Raw genomic sequence first — 20,370 nt, 5'->3', positions numbered from 1 at the left:
ACCCCCCCCCTAAATTGTTGCATAAACCTTTTCCAATTTGCATGTTTAAAATCCCTGCAGTTCACCTGTTTGAAGGTGGGCTTTCCTCGCAGAAACGCGATTCCCCCCCCCCCCCATGAAATCGGGCCGAATAAGCGTACTTGTCGCATTTTACGTTTTGATTTCACATGGTGCCAAAAGGTGTGGCACCGGTTTCCTCCACCCTGCTCCCAGCTCCCTGTAAACGTAAACCAGCGCAGGGAAACCAGTTTCATATCCGAAGTTCGCTGGTATCGGTTCCCCCGCTAACCTCACTAGCGTCATGTAAACGGAACCCATTGTTTTCAGGTCGGCTTTATATTGTAGACGAAGATGCAGCCGATTTTTCACAGTCTTGCTCAATTTCAACATTTTTCAGCCGTTGTGGCGGAATCTCAAGTTAACTTGGCTGAATATCAGTCTGATTAGCGCTTCTCGACAGGAGCGGTAGGGATGAGTAGAGAGCGTCATAAAAGTGCAATTTACGTATATTCAACTTGCAGTAACTTCAGTTTATTTATTAAAACAACTCGAACCAATGATGCCATGATTAATGATTCTCTCTCTACCTTTCACAGCCATATTGTCACTAGCCCATGATTTCTATATTATACAATGCCAGCTTTTGTAATAGCTGGCAGTTTTCAACGTATCAATTTCAAACCACCTCTTAACTATTTCACATTTAGTCTGAGTTTTACTGGCTGTTATAAAGCCTAAAACCACGCATCAAATCAATAATCCCTAATTATGACTATCCCTCGAGGTTTTTTTCAATTCAAAAGATAATGATGTCAAATTACCTGTTTTCGGGTTCTCTCACAACTTTCACAGTTGTTACTCCGTAAAATTTTCTTAGTGCTTCTTTATTTGCTAAAGAAACTGAAGTTATTGTACAGCATTGATGATGGTCATCATTACTCGAGAGAAGATTCCGAGTGGTCTGATATCACTTTCTTTGTAAGGAGGAGGGTAAATTGAAATTGGATGCATAAAAGTCTCATAATTAAAGATTTATTGCCCCGAATTCTGGTTTGAGACCTATTTGAAAAGCTAAAAGCTGTGAAAGTTGAAAGAACATGAATTACATAAAAGGTGATTTGATGTCATTATCTATTGAACTGAAAATATAAACAGGACATCATCATAATTAAGGCAATAAGACTGACCTCTGTCTTAAAGGATCTCATAACACTTAATAAGGGCTTCTTTTTGTGTGTGACAAACTAGCAGCTGTGCAAGTTGTGAGAGGACCTGAATAACCCGAGGGGTAATTTGATTCTTTTGAATTGATAAAGCTATTTTTAAAAACAAACAAAAACGCAAGGAATAGTCATACTTAAAATGCAACTTGACTGATTGATTGATACTTGGGAATTATTGAACTGATGTGTGGTTTTAAGCTTTTTAACAGCCAGTAACGATTCAAAAAAAAAGGACTGGTTGTTAAAATCCCTGGTGTTTGCACTGCAACAGATTCAGTGGAGATCAAACTGGAGATGTCTGCCAAGGTGACATTGCCACCACCAGGACACATCATCAGTTGTGTACCTCAGCATCATAGGGTGTTTCGGCCTTTTATCACAAGACACCCTCCGCTGAGGCAGGCCCACCACAGGTTGATCGGTCCTGGGTGTGTGACCTGTGGTTAGCTGTTCACCCTGGCAGCCCAGACGGCGTCTCTCCTTTTGAGCCAGATCCAGTGGCTAGTCCTCTCAGCAGTGTTGGCTAGCTCTTTGATCACTCTCCTGTGGGCCTGCCCCCTGACTCCTAGTTCCCTCAGGAGTTTTGCTGTGGAGCTGGCAACAAAGCCCCTACAACCCACCTCCACAGGGCGCACCTTCACCTTCCAGCCTCTGTCCTCTGCTTCGGCTGCTAGGTTGGCGTACCGCAGCTTCTTACGCTCGTACGCTTCATCGACTGCATCCTCCCAGGGGACTGTGAGCTCAATGATGTAAGCGAGCTGGTAAGCGTTGGACCAGAGGACGAGGTCTGGTCGCAAGGTGGTTGTTGCGATCTCTGTCGGGAAGATGAGCTTCTGGCCTAAGTCCACTCGCATTTCCCAATCCCTGGCTGAGTTTAGTGAGCCTAAGTTGGGAAGTGAAGGGTTGGCCTTCAGTTTATCCCCCTCTCGAATGAAAGCTGGGAAACGCCGGGGCCCTTCCTGGTTGTTGAAGGGTTGGGCATTGATGGAAACCCTCTTGCAATCGAGTTCAGCTGCCAAGCACCTGAGCACCTGATTGTGTTGCCAGGTGTATCTGCCTTGGGTAAGGCTGGTCTTGCAGCCAACCAAGATATGCTTGAGGGTTGCTGGGGCTGTACACAGGGAGCAAGATGGATTCTCTCCAAACCAGAGATTTAGATTTATGGGAGAGGGCAGGACATCATATGTGGCCTTGATGATGAAACTCAGCCTGTTTGATTCCATGCTCCAGAGCTCACTCCATGTGAGTTTCCTCTTTTCAACACCCTCCCACCTCATCCAGCGACCCTGTTTGGCTTGTGCTATGGCTTTAGCACATCTGGCTGCTTCTTCCTGTCGGCGGACCTCCTCAACCACCATAGTTCGCCGTTCGGTAGTAGTCGCCTTTTGCCAGGTAGGTGTTTTTATTCCCAGGCCAAGGCCGCCTCTGCCTTGTTGAACATGGCCTACTACGTCTCGGTGGCGGAGGGCAGATTTCGCCTCCAGTACAGCTGCAGCTGGGGTCCATTTCTTCCCTGTTGCTAGGGTTGGAGCAACTCCTCTCACTATTGGGTCTCGGGATTCTGTGAGGGACATGTCCAGCCTCACTTTGGCACATTTGAATTCCTCAACCAGGCTGGAAATTGGCAGTGCGAGGGCTCCATTGCCGTAGAGTCCAACACTGCTGAGGCACCTTGGCAGTCCAAGCCACTTCCTCACCTGCGAGTTCACTAGCCTCTCCAAGCGATTGGCATGAGATAGTGAGACTTCGTACATAGTTATTGGCCACATGAGTCGGGGTAGCAGCCCAAACTGAAAGCACCAAAGCTTCAGCTTCCCGGGCAGTGCAGTGTTGTTGATTTGCCTGAGGCCACTGATTGTATCCTGGTGAAGTTGCTCCAGTTGCTGGGTGTCTTTGAGGTCTGCATTGTACCACCGTCCGAGGCTCTTGATGGGCTTCTCCCGGACCGTGGGGATTGGTTGATCACTAATGCAGAACCGTTCATCTACTAGTTGGCCTTTGACAATGGAGATGCTGCGAGATTTGCTTGGTTTAAACTCCATTCGTGCCCACTTGATGTTCTCCTGGAGTTTCTGCAGCAGGCGCCTGGTGCATGGTTTTGTTGTTGCTATGGTGGTCAAGTCATCCATGTACGCCCGGATTGGTGGAAGACGCAGGCCATTCCTGGACCTTTCGCCTCCCACCACCCATCGAGATGCACGGATGACGAGCTCCATTGCCATGATGAATGCCAGGGGGGAAATAGTGCAGCCCGCCATAATGCCTATTTCCAGATGTTGCCAGGTGGTGGTGGTGTTCTGTGTTGTGACACAGAACTGGAGATCCTGAAAATAGGTCTTGACCAACTCTGTGATATTTTTGGGGACATGGAAAAAATCAAACGCCGTCCACAGGATCTTGTGAGGAACTGATCCAAAAGCGTTGGCAAGGTCTAAGAAAACCACGTGCAGGTCTCTCCGTTCTTTCTTGGCAGCTTGTATCTGGTGCCAGATGATATTAGCATGCTCCAGACATCCTGAGAAGCCATGGATCCCGGCTTTCTGCACTGATGTATCAACAAAGTTGTTTCTTTGCAGGAATGTGGAGAGCCTTTGGGCAATCACACTAAAAAATATCTTTCCCTCTACATTAAGAAGGCTGATCTGGCGAAACTGGCTGATGCAGGAAGAGTTCTTTTCCTGGGGATCAGAATGCCTCCTGCTCTTCGCCATGCCCTGGGTATGACTCTTTTCTGCCATGCCACTTTCATCAGCTTCCAGAGGTATTTCAGGACTCCAGGAGTGTTCTTATAGAGTCTATACTGGATACCATTGGGCCCAGGAGCTGACATCGATCTTGCCTGCTTTACCGTCCTCTCCACCTCGCTCCATGTGGGGGGTCTTGTGTCCATATGGTGGTCAGGTGGGTGAATTGGTGGCATGTCATCCGGGGTGGTGATTGGCTCATGTCTCCGGACATCAGAGTAGGTCTTCTTTAGGTGCTCTTCCAGATCTCGTATGGGGACTCTAAGGCTCCCATTTTTCTTGCTGTCAAAAAGGCTCTTGAAAAACTCAAACTAGATGCGAAATAGTTAAGAGGCGGTTTGAAGTTAGGTTGAAAACTGACAGCTATTACAAAAGCCAATTGTAATATATAATGGCCATTATATAATGTAGAAAACATAGGGAATTGGCAATCCAATGGCTGAAAAGGGTAAAGAGACGATCATTAATTAGAGAATAATCGGTCTGAGTTGTTTTAATAAATAAAAGTTAATGCACGTAGAAGATACGTAAATAACACTTTTATGACGGTCCCTAGCCCTACCCCCCCGCCCCCCCGTAGAGAAGCTCTGCTTAACCTGATATTCAACCAAGTTGCGATTCCGTCACAACCGCCGAAGCTGTTGAATTGAACAAGACTGTGAAACATCGGCTGCATTTTCCTCTACAGCATAAAGCCCACCTGAAAACAATGGGTTCAGTTTACATGAACCTAGTGAGGTTAGCAGGGGAAAGTATACCAGCGAATATCGAATATGAAACTCATTTCACCGCGGTATCGCATACCTGCAGAACTGACGTCGAGCCCCCTGCGCGTTCAGTTTGACCACGCAGTTCCTATGAATGGCTCTTCAAAACGCGGCCCAATACTGCTTTAACTTGCTGACTTTATTTGTACTTCATACGAGTAATGACGCAAATGGTGAAAAATGTCTCTTCTATTCCGGGTTAACTTGTCAGTGTGGTAACAAAAATTCTCAGCCAACCTGAGGGGAATTATTTCTACCGTCAAAATCCACAGCATTTAGATGAAACGGGGCGTTAAATACATTACAGAGCGCCGCTGTAAAAGTCACGCCATGTTACAGTTTCCCCGTTAGATGGCGCCCTTAATATAATGTTGACTTTTTTATGGACACAGCGGACCCCTCGAGAGGTCCTCGCACATTTTCTCTTGGTTTTCATCTTAAACGTTAAAACCACGCGTTGTCGTTACACGCCCACGTTTTTTCATATGGCAGGCCCACAGGGACATTTAAGTCTTGTTAAAACCCACACCGATTCAATGAGTTCAAATCAAGAAATGTTTTACTTGCTGCCCAAATAAAAGTTCGCCTATCCCAGACGTACGTGTTGTGGACTGCTTCGGATAGGCTACTGTATCGGTCCGTTCATGTCATTGTGCAAGTGATCTACGATGCTACGGAGTAACGATACCTTCAGATTTTTAAGGCATATCGACTTTCTTAAGCGGCGGTCATGAATCGAGGCTGCGACGTGATGCATAATGCAAACAGACGCGCTGCTTCGCTCAAGCGGCTTGGTAACGGAAGTGTTGTCAGATTGGTCAGTGAACTTTAGCTTGCACACGCCCTTATTTTACACGCGCGCGCGCGAGCACACGGTCAGTTTGTGCAAAAAGAGTCTGTCCGGGTTTAATTCGACTGACTCGCACCAGAAGGCAGCATGTCATGTCTACAAAGCCAGCCAAAACGCAGCAGGTCGGAGGAGCTGCTTTACATTTTACGACGCAGGGAAATGACACTGGTGAATAGGAAGCTTTTAGGTAGGCTACTGTATTTATTGAAAGTCGGAGCATTTGAGCGACTTAAGTTTCTTTGACTTAGAAGAATGTTGTTGTGATGTTGGTCTCAACTACATGTTTTGTTATCGTATCGAAAACGCTGCTGACCTGTCTTAAAGATGCGAACCTCAACTAGAAGTTATTTTGTTTTGTTTCCCCCCCCCCCCCCAATCAGCCCCTCTACAAGTACAACAGTATCTTAAACCAAGAGCAGAAGCTGTCAACGTTAATGGCTTCATCCCTATGTCTTTTACTTTCCATTGTCTGGTCTCCTCAGGTTTGGATGGTGATGCAGACCTCCAGTTTCTCCTCGCCGGGGGGGACCTCCTCAAGGTTCGTTCTCCTTCCTGGAAGAAGACCCGCTTCTACAAACTACAGGCTGATTGCAAGACAATGTGGCATGAATCCAAAAAAACCTTCAGGAAGTCAAACCAGACCTGTGAGTGCTGTCCTAGCATCCCACCACCATGTGTGTCCACTGAATCCTTTTCTGTCATAGTGGGTGGACTGTGGTGGTCTCTCTCATCTTTGTTTATCACCTACTCTGCTATAGTATTATAAAAGGAATATGGTGCTGTATGTGAAAATGGCTATCAACACACAACACACTGCATTTGTGTTTCTGACGTTTGGGTTGTCGGTGCTGATTGGGTTAAGATTGTCATTCATTTCCACTGTTGATTCTTTATGGGTTTTTGCTTTGTGTGTTATGCAATATGATATGAGGTGACTCTTAATAGTGGACGGCTTATCATAGTGTCTGATCAGACGCTTTGACATTTCTTTAAGGCCATTGTATGATTAAACTGGGCTGTCAATAATGGCGAAACAGTGATTGTGTTGTGGGTGTGACTAGAGAAACCAAACAAATTGGTCTGATAAACGTGGATAGAGGTAACTAAATGTAAAAGAGGCTGCTCAACGTCTATGTATTTATACGTGGTATATAGGAGGGATGTGTTTTCTTACATGGCAAGGGTTATGATTTAATAGAGTTAGATCTTTCACTTCCCATACAACACATTGTCAGCCTAGCCAGAGCCTGATGATTGTTGTGCTGATATCTTTATTGCTCTCATTCCCTTACCAGTAGATTAGAGAGAAGTTGCTGTGTGATCAAATATGGCCTTAAGGAGGAACAGTACTTGAAATAAGACCACTTGATTAATTTTTTTTTGTTAAATGTCACAAGACGCTAAAGAAGGCATTTCCTTCAGTTAATCAATCTTGACAGCTTTACTGAACTTTGAGATAACTCGTGTTCCAGCATAATTCATGACACATAAGCCAATTCAACTAAAATTTAACTCGACTGACATTGAGTTTGGAACAACAACTCATTCAGCCTCTGGTGCTTCATTACGGAAATGCCCAAAGTGAAACACTGGCTGACCCTGAAAACCATTTGCATTTATTCTCCTTTCCACAGTTTCCATCGACGATATTGCCTCGGTGCGGGCAGGCCGTCAGTCGGAGGGGCTGAGGAAGTACACAGAGGAACGGGCGGAGGGTCGCTGCTTCTCCATCATCTTCAAGGGCCATCGTAAAAACCTGGACCTAATTGCCAGTTCAGAGGAGGAGGCCAAGCAGTGGATCTCCAGCTTGGAGAATTTAATCCACAGCATGAACAACCTGAGCAGCCAGCAGAAGACAGAGCAGTATCTTTGTCAAAGTGGAGATGTTATCGTTTATGGCTGGTTTGAGTCCCAAAAGTTTTGTTTAGGGAGCATCTAGGGTCTGTCAAGGGCTTCCACACAGTCCTCAGCAACATCAATGTTAGATTCACTATTTATTTCAACTTGCAGTTTGCCATCAGACAGAATTTATAACAGTAGCTTTATCCATTAGAGGTTCACTCTCTCTACATTGTCATCCTCTTCTTAGGTGTTTGGGGGGGGGGGTCCTCAGCATATCCACAGGGGTTCTTTGACATGAAAAAGGTCACAAAATGGTTTTACTGGATAGATTGCCGCTCAAATACCACTAGGTCCTCTTTGGTGTAAGTGATGACTTTTTGATAGTATGTGATAGAAAGTGATAAAGATATGTCTCAATCTCTTTTTGAACATCTCCTTACATTACTGGCACCTCAGCTGGATCTACAACTGCTTGAAGAAAGCCGACAAAAACAGTGACAACAAGCTGAGTCAGAAAGAGCTCAAGGACTTTCTGCAGCTTATCAACATGGAGGTGGATGACGATTACGCAGACGTGCTCTTCCAGGTCATACCCGCAGACCAAGTTGCTATGAAAACTACAAGCTATGATCATAATGTATATTCAGTGTTTTCTTTTGATGCAATTCACTCGCAGATGGCAGATGTAAGTTGCTTCAAAAGGGTGCAAGCCATTTCTGCAGTGTAACTGATTTGATGTTAATGTCCTGGTTTAACAAGGACTTCATTATCGCCTCCTTCTGTTACCTTAAAAATCAGATTTGGGGCATCCAGGCAGCATAGCAGTCTATTCTGTTGCCTACCAACACAGGGATCGCTGGTTCGAATTCCCATGTTACCTCCGGCTTGGTCAGGCATCCTACAGACACAATTGGCCATTATCTGTGGGTGGGAAGCCAGATGTGGGTATGTGTCCTGGTCACTGCACTAACGCCTCCTCTGGTCAGTCGGGATGCCTGTTCAGGGGGAAGGGGGAACATAGTGTGATCCTCCCATGCGCTACATCCCCCTGGTGAAACTCCTCACTGTCGGGTGAAAAGAAGCGGCTGGCGACTCCACATGAATCGGAGGAGACGTGGTAGTCTTTAGCCCTCCCCGGATTGACAGAGGAGGTGGAGCAGCAGCAACCAGGGACAGCTCGGGAGAGTGGGATAATTGGCCGGGTACAATTGCAGAGAAAAACGGGTAAACCCCCCCCCCAAAAAAAAATCAGATTGGAAAGTTAAGGGGCAAGAGGAGGAGGATTTGAATGGGCTGAAGAGGATAGTATACATCGCTCAATAAGTGAATAACTTAGTTAAAATATGATCATGTATAAGGAGCAACATCACTCGAGATGGGTTCAGTTTTTATTTGACAGAAATGGTTAACCTGCCCATTGATCTAAGTGAGTCAGAATTTCATTCCCTCCCCCAACACACACACACACACACACACACACACACACACACACACACACACACACACACACACTAAGTTTAAACAAATGGCCCGTGGCTCCATTTAAGAGGTAACCGTTGCAAGGAGATGAAGCAGCAATTGCATATTCACCAGGCTGTTAACCAGTGATTTGTAAATCATGAGTAAGCATAGGCTTTTGGTACCTAGTGATCAATTATTCATCGTAATGTGAATTTCCATCACACAGGAATGTGATAAATCTAGATCTGGACTTCTTGCTGGGGAGGAAATTGAGCATTTCTATAGCCTGCTGACCCATCGGGAGGAGATTGACGTGATCTATGGGGAATACGCCAAAACTGCTGGCTTCATGAGTCCTGAAAACCTGGTGGAGTTCTTGATCAAAGAGCAGAGGGAGAAGGCCACGCTGGCAGATGCACACAAACTTATCGAGAAGTATGAGCCTGACGATAAAGGTGATAACCTTTTTAAAGTGCCTTGTGAATCTGTCCCACTTGGCACTTATTGCATATCTGTCCATCTTGGAAGAGAAATCCCTCCTCAAATGTTCTTCCTAAGGCCCCCCCCGGAGTTTTTCCTCATCCAAATAGAGGGTCATCATTATCTGACAGAGAATGAAACATGATCATAAAGCCCTCCAGGACTGAACTGTGATTTAGGGCTATACAATTAAAATTTGACTTGACTGAAAGTTTATTTGAACCTTATGTGAAATTATCATTTTTTCGAGTGTGAATGTTTTTGTGTCAAGGGTTGTCTTAATTCATGATATCTGTCACCACAATATCATGTGACGTTTATTTTAAATACGCTCTGCAGGCAAAATGACTGGTTCCCAAATTACTGTTGGAAATATATTTTCTGCGGCGTGGCTCCTGCAGTCTTTGTTTGTCATCTGCATCATCATGCATCTTTAAATCAGCTACCTATTGCCTGTTTTTTTTTCTCTCCCAGCTAAGGAGAAGAAGTTGCTCTCTAAGGATGGCTTCCTGATTTACCTACACCAGCCAGAGGGCTTGATCCTCAACTCAGCTCATAAGGAGGTATACCAGGACATGAGCCAGCCCCTCAACCACTACTTCATCTCCTCCTCACACAACACCTATTTGATGGAGGATCAGCTCAAAGGACCCAGCAGCACAGAGGCTTACGTCAGGTAACTGCTCACAAACCAGATATAACCAGATGTCCGGTTCTGTCCAGTGGTAAGAAGCCAAAGGTCTTTGAGGACCAAGACCTTTTTGCTTTATCATAAGACTTATCCTGAGATGACTTGAGTGTTAAACTCAGTAGACCTGCACAAGTTGCACTCTTTCTTCCTTTTTATTTCAATTATATTTTATACCTCTTTGCTGAGTAATATTGGTAGCACATAGTAAGGGGTGTTCTATGGGAGGTGTATATATCTGTGTATCTCCCAATCCTGAATTTGATGATGGATAGAAATCTCTAGCAACCCTAGAAATACAGGTAGGTTGCCATAGACATGTCAATTAAGGAATTACCCCCCCCCCACACACACACCTGCAGCTGCAGATAAAGGAATTTAAATCGAAATAAAATTTGTTAACCCGTCACCATCAGAGTTCCCATTCTCCAGACGGCACTCTATACATAACCTGACCATTTGACCTTTGTCAATAGATAACCACGGTAGAATCGGGGGGAAGTAACACTGCTGTGATGTATGACAGGACAGTCTTTGTACCCTGAAAATATCTCGAGTTATGAAACAGTAAAGCAGAGCGACAGTGACTATTCCTCAATTGTCGTGCCATGCACTTAATTGGATAGACGTGTGCCTAATGAGTACATACCCACTCATTCAGATGAAATTATCAACAGCTTCTTTGTTTAGAGTGGACAGCTGACCCTGATATGTTCCTAAGCCTGAAGGCATTTGTCTGTAGTAACAGTTTTCCATACTTGCCTTGTATTACTATCCGTGCACGCTGCATTAAGCCTTATGGGCAGCATCTGTGTCACCACAGCTATGCTACATATCTGTGCCAATACTGGTCTCTCCACGGTTGCTTGTAATTTGTTCCCATCCTTTAGGGATGTGTGGAATTAGATCGGGTCTTTTTTTTTTGCTACCTACAAAAAAAATAAAACTCAAGCTAAATAAGAAGCCCATCCCTTCACAACATGTTTAAACCTATTGAGAAGATTTTAGAGTAGGCTTAAGAGCAAACACTTTCATACTGTAAGCTACATTTTAAATCACCTGTGGCACAAATATATCACTGATAATGTACATTAAATCTTTGTCATTATCGACAACAGTATGTCAGGTATTACTCATCTGACCCCCCTCACAGGGCTCTTCTTAAGGGTTGCCGCTGCGTGGAGTTGGACTGCTGGGATGGGACGGACGGCGAGCCTGTGATCTACCATGGCTACACGCTCACCTCAAAGATCCTCTTCAAAGACACCATCAAAGCCATCAAGGAGTATGCCTTCAAGGTATTTATTTTGTCAATACTGACTGACGAGAGAGAGATTGTCTATTCCCTATGAGAGCTTGCTGCCCAAATCAATATGCAGTCAGGGATTGGCTATTGATTGGCTGGTATTTTCCATCGGTTACCATATTTTAAAAGCATTGATGGATAATTCCGAATGCCATACATCATTTTGATGGACTCAACATAAGGTGTAGTGGCTCAGTACTTGCACTGCTGCCTCACAGCAAGGAGTTGCAAATTCTCCCTTGGCCTGTCGGTGAGCAGTGGCTGTCTGCATGTACTCTGCATGTTCTGCCCGTGGTCAGGTGGGTTATCTCTCAACTAGGGGCCTTTCAGTGTGGAGTTTGCATCTTCTCCCCATGCTCACATGGGTTTCTTCCAACATCAAAAAGAACCCCAATAAAAACATGCAGAACACCCTCCTGTCCTTTCTCTGACCACAACATGGGATGTCCACCTGGATTTGGTCCCCGGGCGCCGAACGAATGGACTGCTCCTTACTGCCTTTGGAGGAGGGACAGCAGGATGGGAAAAATGCAGAAGGAACATTTCTTCAGCCACCACTCTACATGCATGTGTGTTTCACGAATAAAGTCTCTCTTCATTGGCTTTTTGAGGAGACGCGTGAGTATTGCGCAACAAAATTTCTGCAAATGAGAAGCAAATGTCACCATTTTGCTTATGCATTATCAAAAGTAAGCCTAGGTGGTTGACAATTATTTTACTGTCTGTAAGGGAAGATTCTACCATATGAAAAGCACATTCTTGCTGACATAGACACATGAGTTTCCAGTACAAATAAATTGCCATTTTTTAAAATATTTCCTTACCCTTTAACTTTTTTAAGCACAGTCCTAGTAAGGCCTAATGTGATGTTGGCATTGAAATCCACACGCAAAGACAAAACATAATATAATATCCATAAACATGAAAACGAATGATTTTATTACAATGTGACCCCAGTAAGCAGGGGTTCATTCATTCATCCATTATCCAAACCGCTTATCTGTACTCAGGGTCGCAGGAATGCTGGAACCTATCCCAGCAGTCACTGGGCGGCAGGCGGGGAGACATTCTCGATAAGCCACCAGTCCATCACAGGGCCAACACACATTCACACCTAGGGAAAATTTAATACGGCCAGTTCACCCGACCTGCATGTCTTTGGACTGTGGGAGGAAACCGGAGCACCCGGTGGAAACCTACACAGACATGGGGAGAACATGCAAACTCCACACAGAGGACAACCTCCAAGGTTGGACAACCCTGGGCCTCGAACCCAGGACCTTCTTGCTGTGAGGCGACCACGCTAACCCCTGCACCACCGTGCCACCTAACGGGTTGTGTATGTATTTTAAAGTTGGCAGTTTTCTCTGTTTGACTGTTTTCCATCTTGCCACCTGCAGACTTCAGACTATCCAGTGATCCTGTCCCTGGAGAACCACTGTAGCATAGAGCAACAGAAGGTCATGGCTTACCATATGAGCTCCATCCTGGGCAGTGCTCTGCTCATCACACCCCTGGGAGACGGCATGCCCACCACCTTCCCATCCCCAGAGGTTGGTGTCTATAGCAGATTTATTTCTGTCACTGGTCTGTATCAATATATTGGCAAAAAGGGACGAAAAAAAACCCCACTATAAAGATCCTTTTGGGAATACACACTTTTGGCTTTGTAGGCTACATCAAGATCCTGTTTGCTACATAATTCTTAATTGGGGAATTCAAAATAGGGTTGTAAAGAAACTATAGAAACCCATCAAGCCACACTTTGTGTATGGGCATAATAACATGAGCTGTTATTCATCTAGTGACGGTTCACTACCTTAGTTTCCCCTTAAACTTGCCCAACATGAGTGTAATGTCCTGCCAAATGTTGTGCATGTGTGTGTGCGCATATGTACCCAGGAACTGAAGGGGAAGTTCCTGATCAAAGGGAAAAGGTTAAACAAGCTGGAGGCCAGCTATGCTCCTGAAGCTAAGGCTGAAGAGGACACAGACGTGACTGAGGAGGAGGAATCGGATGAGGAGGACCAGGAAGAAAAGAAAAAGGTGGGATGGCATCAGTGGAGAGCAAGCCGAGACAAAATTTGCATGGCAAACTTCAATTATTCACAAACATTTTACTGATGACTTAATCTTCCATTCCTCCATATAGAAGAAAAAGAAGTTAAAACTTGCGAAGGAGCTCTCGGACATGGTGGTCTACTGCAAGAGTGTCCACTTCAATGGCTTCGAGGATGCCAAACAAAACTTGAGCTTCTATGAGATGTCGTCATTCAAGGAGGGCAAAGCCGTGAGACTGGCTGAGGAGTCCGGTGAGGGGGAACTTGTCAGTTGACTCATCAGGATTTCCTCATATACAAGTCTAAAGAATGACGTGCTAGTCTATGATTGCAGTCTTTGCTCTTACCTAATTTCTCTTTGAGGCTGTTTACACCTGGCGTTAACATGCATCTTTGGTGGACAGTTACAAGTACAGGTGTGAATGTACCTAATGCGTCCTCAATGCTTCTTGAGATCTGATGCTCAGGCCACATTCAGAGGTGGCCTTGTCCTCATCGCATTTGAAGGGTAAACGTACATGTCACAGGCCGCATTGAAGGACCACCTAGTCAGCTGATGTCCTCTGCATAGGTAGAGGATGTCAGTTGCACGTTGAAGTTCAAGTTCATTTATCCACCGCAGCACAGAGCCTGACCCTCAAACCCAGGGGAATAATTGAATAATCTGAGCCTGAACAGATGTGATCGCGTCAAGCCTGACGGGGTTCGGGTTGAGAATTACAGACATTTACAGTTTCCCATATAACGAGTATTTTGAGCACAAAATGAAAGAAGGCAAACAATGAGAGCCCTGATGCTCCTAATTCACTCAAATAATTTACCCCACCAGATTATTTGTCTTCATCTGGCACGAGTCACGACATACAGTTGCCATGCCATTTTAATAATGTGAAACTATTTATGCACAATAGACTCTTTATTAAATGTAATATTTAAGGCCAAGGGTCTGAAGGCTTTCAGACAGATCTACATCGTCATTAGAATAATGTTTATTTACACAGCACTTTTTAAAAACCTGTTGTGCTTCACAACAAAGTGGAATGGAAAGAAAAGAGCGGTTGGGATATGGGATGATTTGTTATTATTTCTTTTAGGATTTTTTCCCCCCAATCTTACTTGGCCAATTACCCCATTCTTCCGAGCCGTCCCGGTCGCTGCTCAACCCCCTCTGCCGATCAGGGGAGGGCTGCAGACTACCACATGCCTCCTCCGATACATGTGGCGTCGCCAGCCGCTTCTTTTCACCTGACAGTGAGGAGTTTTATCAGGGGGATATAACACGTGGGAGGATCACGCTATTCTCGCTAGTCCCCGCCCCCGCCCAAACAGGCACCCCGACTGACCAGAGGAGGTGCTGGTGCAGTGACCAGGACACATACCCACATCCGGCTTCTAGCCCGCAGACATGGCCAATTGTGTCTGTAGGGACGCCCAAACCAAGCCGGACGTAACACTGGGTGTTGGTAGGCAACGGAATAGCCCACCACGCCACCCGGATGCCCACTTATAATTTTGTATGACAACATAATTTGGTAGAATAATTAATAGTACTAATTTACAGATGTGGAATACATCATACTAAATGACGGTGCGTTAAAATGAGGTTCAAATGAGCCAGGATGTCTCATAAGGGCCTGTTGCTTGACTCCTCGCCTCACGTTTCTGTACGTGTTCATTTATGCAACTGTGACACGTCTATGTCACGGGGAGGGTTCAAGATGAAGGCGCACGGTTTTAGGCAATTAACACAGGTTTTATTAAGTCTTTCATTCATTCACTCATACAGGCCGTTGCGCTGCTCTCCCGTGAACCATGCCCCCTCTCGGCTTACAACCAAGGCTAAACCACAACCCCCTTCCACAATGCTGTATTTGTTAATTTGCATATAGAGCGGGGAAGATCCAATCTCAAGTGGTCAGTCGAGACTGATTCAGTCCCTAAATTGTGTGTGTAAACTGTCAGTGATTATCTGCCAGTGATAACACTCGACAGATAATCCCTGGATGTGAACACTACACTACACTTCCTGGTCTGCGGTTGGCTACATCATAATAGGGTACATTGTACAGGAAAATACTAATACCATTGCAACATGAATCTGTTGCAGTGAATGCCACCGCAAGTGGTGATTCACAGATCGTACGACTGTGACCTCACTGGCGAACACTTTGCCACACAATTTCAGCAGCAGTTTGGAGACGCAGACTTCTCAGTAGAATTGTCTAATTACATAAACATATTACGCATAGCATTACGTATGGTGTTGAAAATCATCACTGTTTCCCTCTAAAAACCCACTTCAGTAAAACGGATGATGACTCTCTCCCTTTTTGGTTTTGTCTGTCCTCCCAGCCAATGCCTACATCCATCATAACATGGACAAGCTGAGCCGCATCTACCCTGCAGGCTCGAGGACAGATTCATGCAACTACAACCCAGTCCCCCTGTGGAATGCCGGCTGTCAAATTGGTACATGACCATAAGTGATACTCCTAAAAAAGGAAAATTATATATGTGAAATATGTTCTCACAACTTGTCCTGCAAATACACTATCCAGCTACTTTGATCACATAATTATTCATTCCTTCATCGTCATTTTATTCCCTTCCCCAGTGGCTTTAAACTTTCAGACTCCCTGCACAGACATGGATTTGAACCAGGGCAGATTCCTGATTAATGGAAAGAGTGGTTACGTCCTGAAACCGTCATACCTCAGAGATGGAGCCACCGAGTTCGACCCCATCACCCTAACCCGAGGGAAATGGCTACAGCATAAGACGCTCCATATCATGGTCAGACTTCCAACTCGGAGAATTTGAGTATCAGTTGTCTTAAAACATAGGGCACATTAACAATCTTCTGCTCCAATAACATGCAGAGTTCATATCTTGAAAGGTTCTTTATCTGATTTTTAAGTGGGCCATTTCAAGCCAGCAATCACCTGTTCCCTCAGCCTATTGTTGCAAAGACCAGAGGGTGTAGACTGTGACGGGACATCAAATGTTAGCGATAAGCTTTAAGGTCCCATTAAATGAAACATGCCCTTTGATTCTCGTTATAGCTTTTATCTGGCTTTAATTTACGTCTGTTCAACACTATGTAAAAAAATTCATAACATTTTTATTTTGGTGTTTTTTTTTTTTTTTTTTAAAGAAAAATGTTTACAAATGCAACATTATGTCATCCTGCACGTTTGCATGTGTACACAAAATGAACAGGAGTAAGATTGAAAAATGCCTTTCTAAAAATGCCCGGACATTATTAGCTGCAAGTCAAATCACAACCCAACTGTTCATTTCTTCCAGTTATACATCAAAGCTTGCAAGCATGCATTGCTCCAATAATAATAATAATAGGGCCTTTTGAAGGGGGGGGGGTGTCAAGACACTGGAATGCACTATTCAGACTGTATGAGAGGTCTTGAGCCCATCTCAAAAAAACATCGAGGGAAGGTGCCCACTTGTTAACCCAACCCTCTAGTAGCTGGTTTTGGTAGTTTAGTTAATATTGCCTTCTGTGAAATCAGCCTCTAGATTCATGATGGCGTAGCCTGATGACCCTCTATAGTAACAACTGACAGGTTAGTATTCTGGTTCGGGATGTGATTTGAATCCATTAGTCAAAACGCTGCTCTCGTCTTCTTCAGTGTGGCCACTTACTCCAGAAAATGACTCAAGCTCAAGGTTTGTTAGTAACATCCTATGTATTGCTAAATGATGTACTCCTCTGTCATCAGGTTATCTCAGCCCAGCAGCTCCCTAAAGTGAACAAGAAGAAATCTTCCATTGTGGACCCACTGGTTAAAATGGAAATTTACGGAGTGCCAGCTGATGTGGCTGTGAAGGAGACGGAATATATCGAAAATAATGGTACCTCGCTAGATGGTGTTTTCTTCTGAGTTGTTAGCTCTGTGTTCCTCTGTACTGTACAGTGGTGTTTTATCTGTTTTTCACACTCAACCTTGATGCCAATCTTTGCCCACTGCGGTGCCTGTTTCAGGTTTTAACCCAACATGGAATGAAAACTTCCAGTTCGACGTGTACGTGCCAGAGCTGGCGCTGGTGCGTTTTGTTGTGGAAGACTACGATTCTACATCCGATAACGAGTTTGTTGCCCAGTACACTCTGCCAATCAACAGCTTACAAATGGGTGAGTTGAGGACTCTGAGGGTGTTTCGGGCATAGCCAGTATTAATCAAACACATGATGGCAACACATGGGCGGCACGGTTGTGCAGTGGTTAGCACAGTCACCTCACAGCAAGAACGTCCTGGGTTCGAGCCCCGGGGTAGTCCAACCTTGGGGGTCGTACCGGGTCGTCTTCTCTGTGGAGTTTGCATATTCTCCCCGTGTCTGCGTGGGTTTCCTCCGGGTGCTCCGGTTTCCTCCCACAGTCCCAAGACATGTAGGTCAAGTGAATCGGCCGTACTAAATTGTCCTTTGGTGTGAATGTGTGTGTGTTGGCCCTGTGATAGCCTGGCGGTCTGTCCAGGGTGTCTCCCTGCCTGCCGCCCAATGACTGCTGGGATAGGCTCCAGCACCCCCGCGACCCTGAGTAAGGATAAGTGGTTTGGATAATGGATGAATGAACAATGGCAACACCTCGGTAATGATACCGTCCTTTTTGCTCAAACTATCAAAACAATGAGCCGAGATCACAATCTATGCTCTATTTAGGGTTTAGCATACAGAGACTCCATTCACACAATTCCAAGTTCTCTATTCTGTTTTGTCCAGCTGTGACTGCTGATCAGTGGCTGACTGAAACCTCTCTTTCCTCCCACACAGGATACAGACATGTGCCTCTGTTCAATAAGAACGGACACCTTCTCCCCTCAGCTCGACTCTTTTTACATATGATGGTCCTTGACGCTGAATAAGAGGTCTCCAGTCGTCATGTTTCCCCTCTGTGAAACAACAACAGTAGTCTCTAGTCCACTACTGGCCTGATATCCAGAAGACGTCAGTTTTTTTTTTAATTGGACTTTATATATGTTTTTAATATCGAAAAGGATTTTGCGGTTTTAGTTCATGAGGAACTGATAAGCATCATTCCGGAAGTTACGAGACAAACGCCACGTCTTCCACGAGGGACAACAGCAGCAATTTATTAAAGGAGACCACCATCTACAAATAGGGTTTTTCTTGTGGAGCGGGTAGACATACACACTCAATTAACAACGTAATGCTACATGTTAAGCAAAGGAAATGGCTTCACAGGGATTGTTGTGGAAGGCCCGTTTTAATGGGCTCGCATCAGCTGCAATACTATAACACCACGTTCACTGTGTAATGGCTATGGGTTTTTTTTCTAAACTGCTCATATCCCATAGTTCTGGTTAGTCTTGTAACTTGTATGTTTTCATTGATCACTGAATGCTTATTTTATGACTTTTAAACAAACATCCAGAGGTTCCTTACTTTAAAGGTAGAATGAGTTGGATTTTCCTACAAATCACTGTATAGACAAACAAAAGTAATCCCTCTCAATCATCACTTATGACCCACTAGACGTGTGTGGTGGTGTCTGTATCTGCAGAGACCCTGTCCTCTGCCTGTATTTTCTTATGTTGCTGTGTATGGGACGTTTCTGGGCGTTAACCTTTGGCCAGTGGGACTCTATAAAAATGTAGCGACCAGGTGCCAGATCGAGATTGTAAGCACGCATTCAAGAGGAAGCTACGACAATGGTGGACACTGTGTTGAAAAGACGCAAATACAGCGAGGCAAAACACCAAGCGGACTAAGCTCATTCCAAAACGACAGTGAATCTGGGGCTGGCTTTCCCCCGCTGGCGAGCACTGAAGGGGAGGATGGGGATGAAGAGCGACGTGGAGTTGGCCTGTACACTGGGATGTGTTCTGGTAACTGTGGTCAGGGAGCGTGTCCTTCTGGTGTCATTGCGGAGGGGCCAACTTTGAATGTTGTTTACGAACCGCAACCGACAAATCCTACTGGTTCTACCTTTTAACCTTTTTTCATTGTGAGGATGTATGTATTTTTAAACAAGGTTTCACTTTTCAGGTAAAGTCATCCGAGTATACTTCTTTCTCTATTTTGTAAATCTGATAAAACATCAAGCACAAACTCTTTCTTTTTTCTCAGTAGAAATTTAGCATTGCTTTAAATGTTGTTTGTGAACCATACACCACCATAACAGAGACCACATGGGTGAACTGTGACTGCGGTCATGCTTTACCATTTGGGTATTCTAATAGAAATTCCTCTGACTTTCAAGCCAGCACCTGAGTTTAAGGCGAAATGATTATTTATTGCATAAAATATGACGGCATAGACAACTTCCTCATGGCCACCAACATAAATTGGTCAGAGCTGAGTTCAGTTTATCCAATCATTGATTCCATCCATCCACCATTATCCAAACCGCTTATCCTGCATTCAGGGTTGCGGGGATGCTGGGGCTTATCCCAGCAGTCATCGGGCGGCAGGCCATCACAGTATGGCCGATTCACCTGACCTACATGTCTTTGGACTGTGGGAGGAAACCCACGCAGACACAGGGAGAACATGCAAACTCCACACAGAGGACAACCCCCAAGGTTCGACTACCCCGGAACTCGAACCCAGGACTCACTGTGCCGTCATAATTTATTCCTAAGAACTGTCACTGTTCTATTTAGACTTAACTGGGCATAAACCAGCATGTCAGGTCCTCTAACATACAGAGAATACAACACATCTAGTAGTTTTACCTTCTGTCAACCACTTGCATAATGATAGAAAAGTGCTTGAAAAGCTACTGGGGCCTGTTTCAAAAAGCAGGTTTAACAAGCTCTGAGTTTAAACCTGAACCCTGGATTGACTAAAGGAGCTGTCAAAATCCAGCAGTTCTGAAACCAAAAACTCTTGAGTTAGTTCAATCAGTCAACTCTGAGTATGTTTACTCTGAGTTAAGTGCATGCGTGACAACTATAAAAAGCCATCATCA

The 20,370-nt window shown here is 44.8% G+C and overlaps 1 protein-coding gene across 1 annotated transcript; it reads left to right on the top strand.

The window, feature by feature from the left end:
- Positions 1-5,665: 5,665 nt before the first annotated feature.
- plcd1b (phospholipase C, delta 1b) lies at positions 5,666-19,499 on the top strand. Its single transcript, XM_056292904.1, has 15 exons — positions 5,666-5,771; positions 6,067-6,228; positions 7,219-7,447; positions 7,883-8,012; positions 9,114-9,342; positions 9,842-10,043; positions 11,209-11,353; positions 12,762-12,914; positions 13,264-13,407; positions 13,514-13,673; positions 15,774-15,890; positions 16,036-16,214; positions 17,159-17,291; positions 17,422-17,571; positions 18,210-19,499. The coding sequence occupies exons 1-15, from the start codon at positions 5,672-5,674 to the stop codon at positions 18,299-18,301; spliced, it is 2,325 nt and encodes a 774-aa protein (XP_056148879.1). The 5' UTR covers positions 5,666-5,671; the 3' UTR covers positions 18,302-19,499.
- Positions 19,500-20,370: the final 871 nt, after the last annotated feature.

Source organism: Lampris incognitus, chromosome 14, assembly GCF_029633865.1.
Source record: "Lampris incognitus isolate fLamInc1 chromosome 14, fLamInc1.hap2, whole genome shotgun sequence".
NCBI classification, from domain to species: Eukaryota; Metazoa; Chordata; class Actinopteri; order Lampriformes; family Lampridae; genus Lampris; species Lampris incognitus.
Note: the sequence above shows the minus strand (reverse complement) of the source record. Positions and strands in the feature narration are given on the sequence as shown.

Bases quoted from the DNA above. Each gene is read 5' to 3' on its own strand.
- plcd1b (XM_056292904.1), top strand. From the start codon at position 5,672: ATGTCATGTCTACAAAGCCAGCCAAAACGCAGCAGGTCGGAGGAGCTG. The intron at 9,343-9,841 runs GTGATAACCTTT...TTTCTCTCCCAG, and splicing joins GTATGAGCCTGACGATAAAG to CTAAGGAGAAGAAGTTGCTC. The intron at 13,674-15,773 runs GTGAGGGGGAAC...CTGTCCTCCCAG, and splicing joins GAGACTGGCTGAGGAGTCCG to CCAATGCCTACATCCATCAT.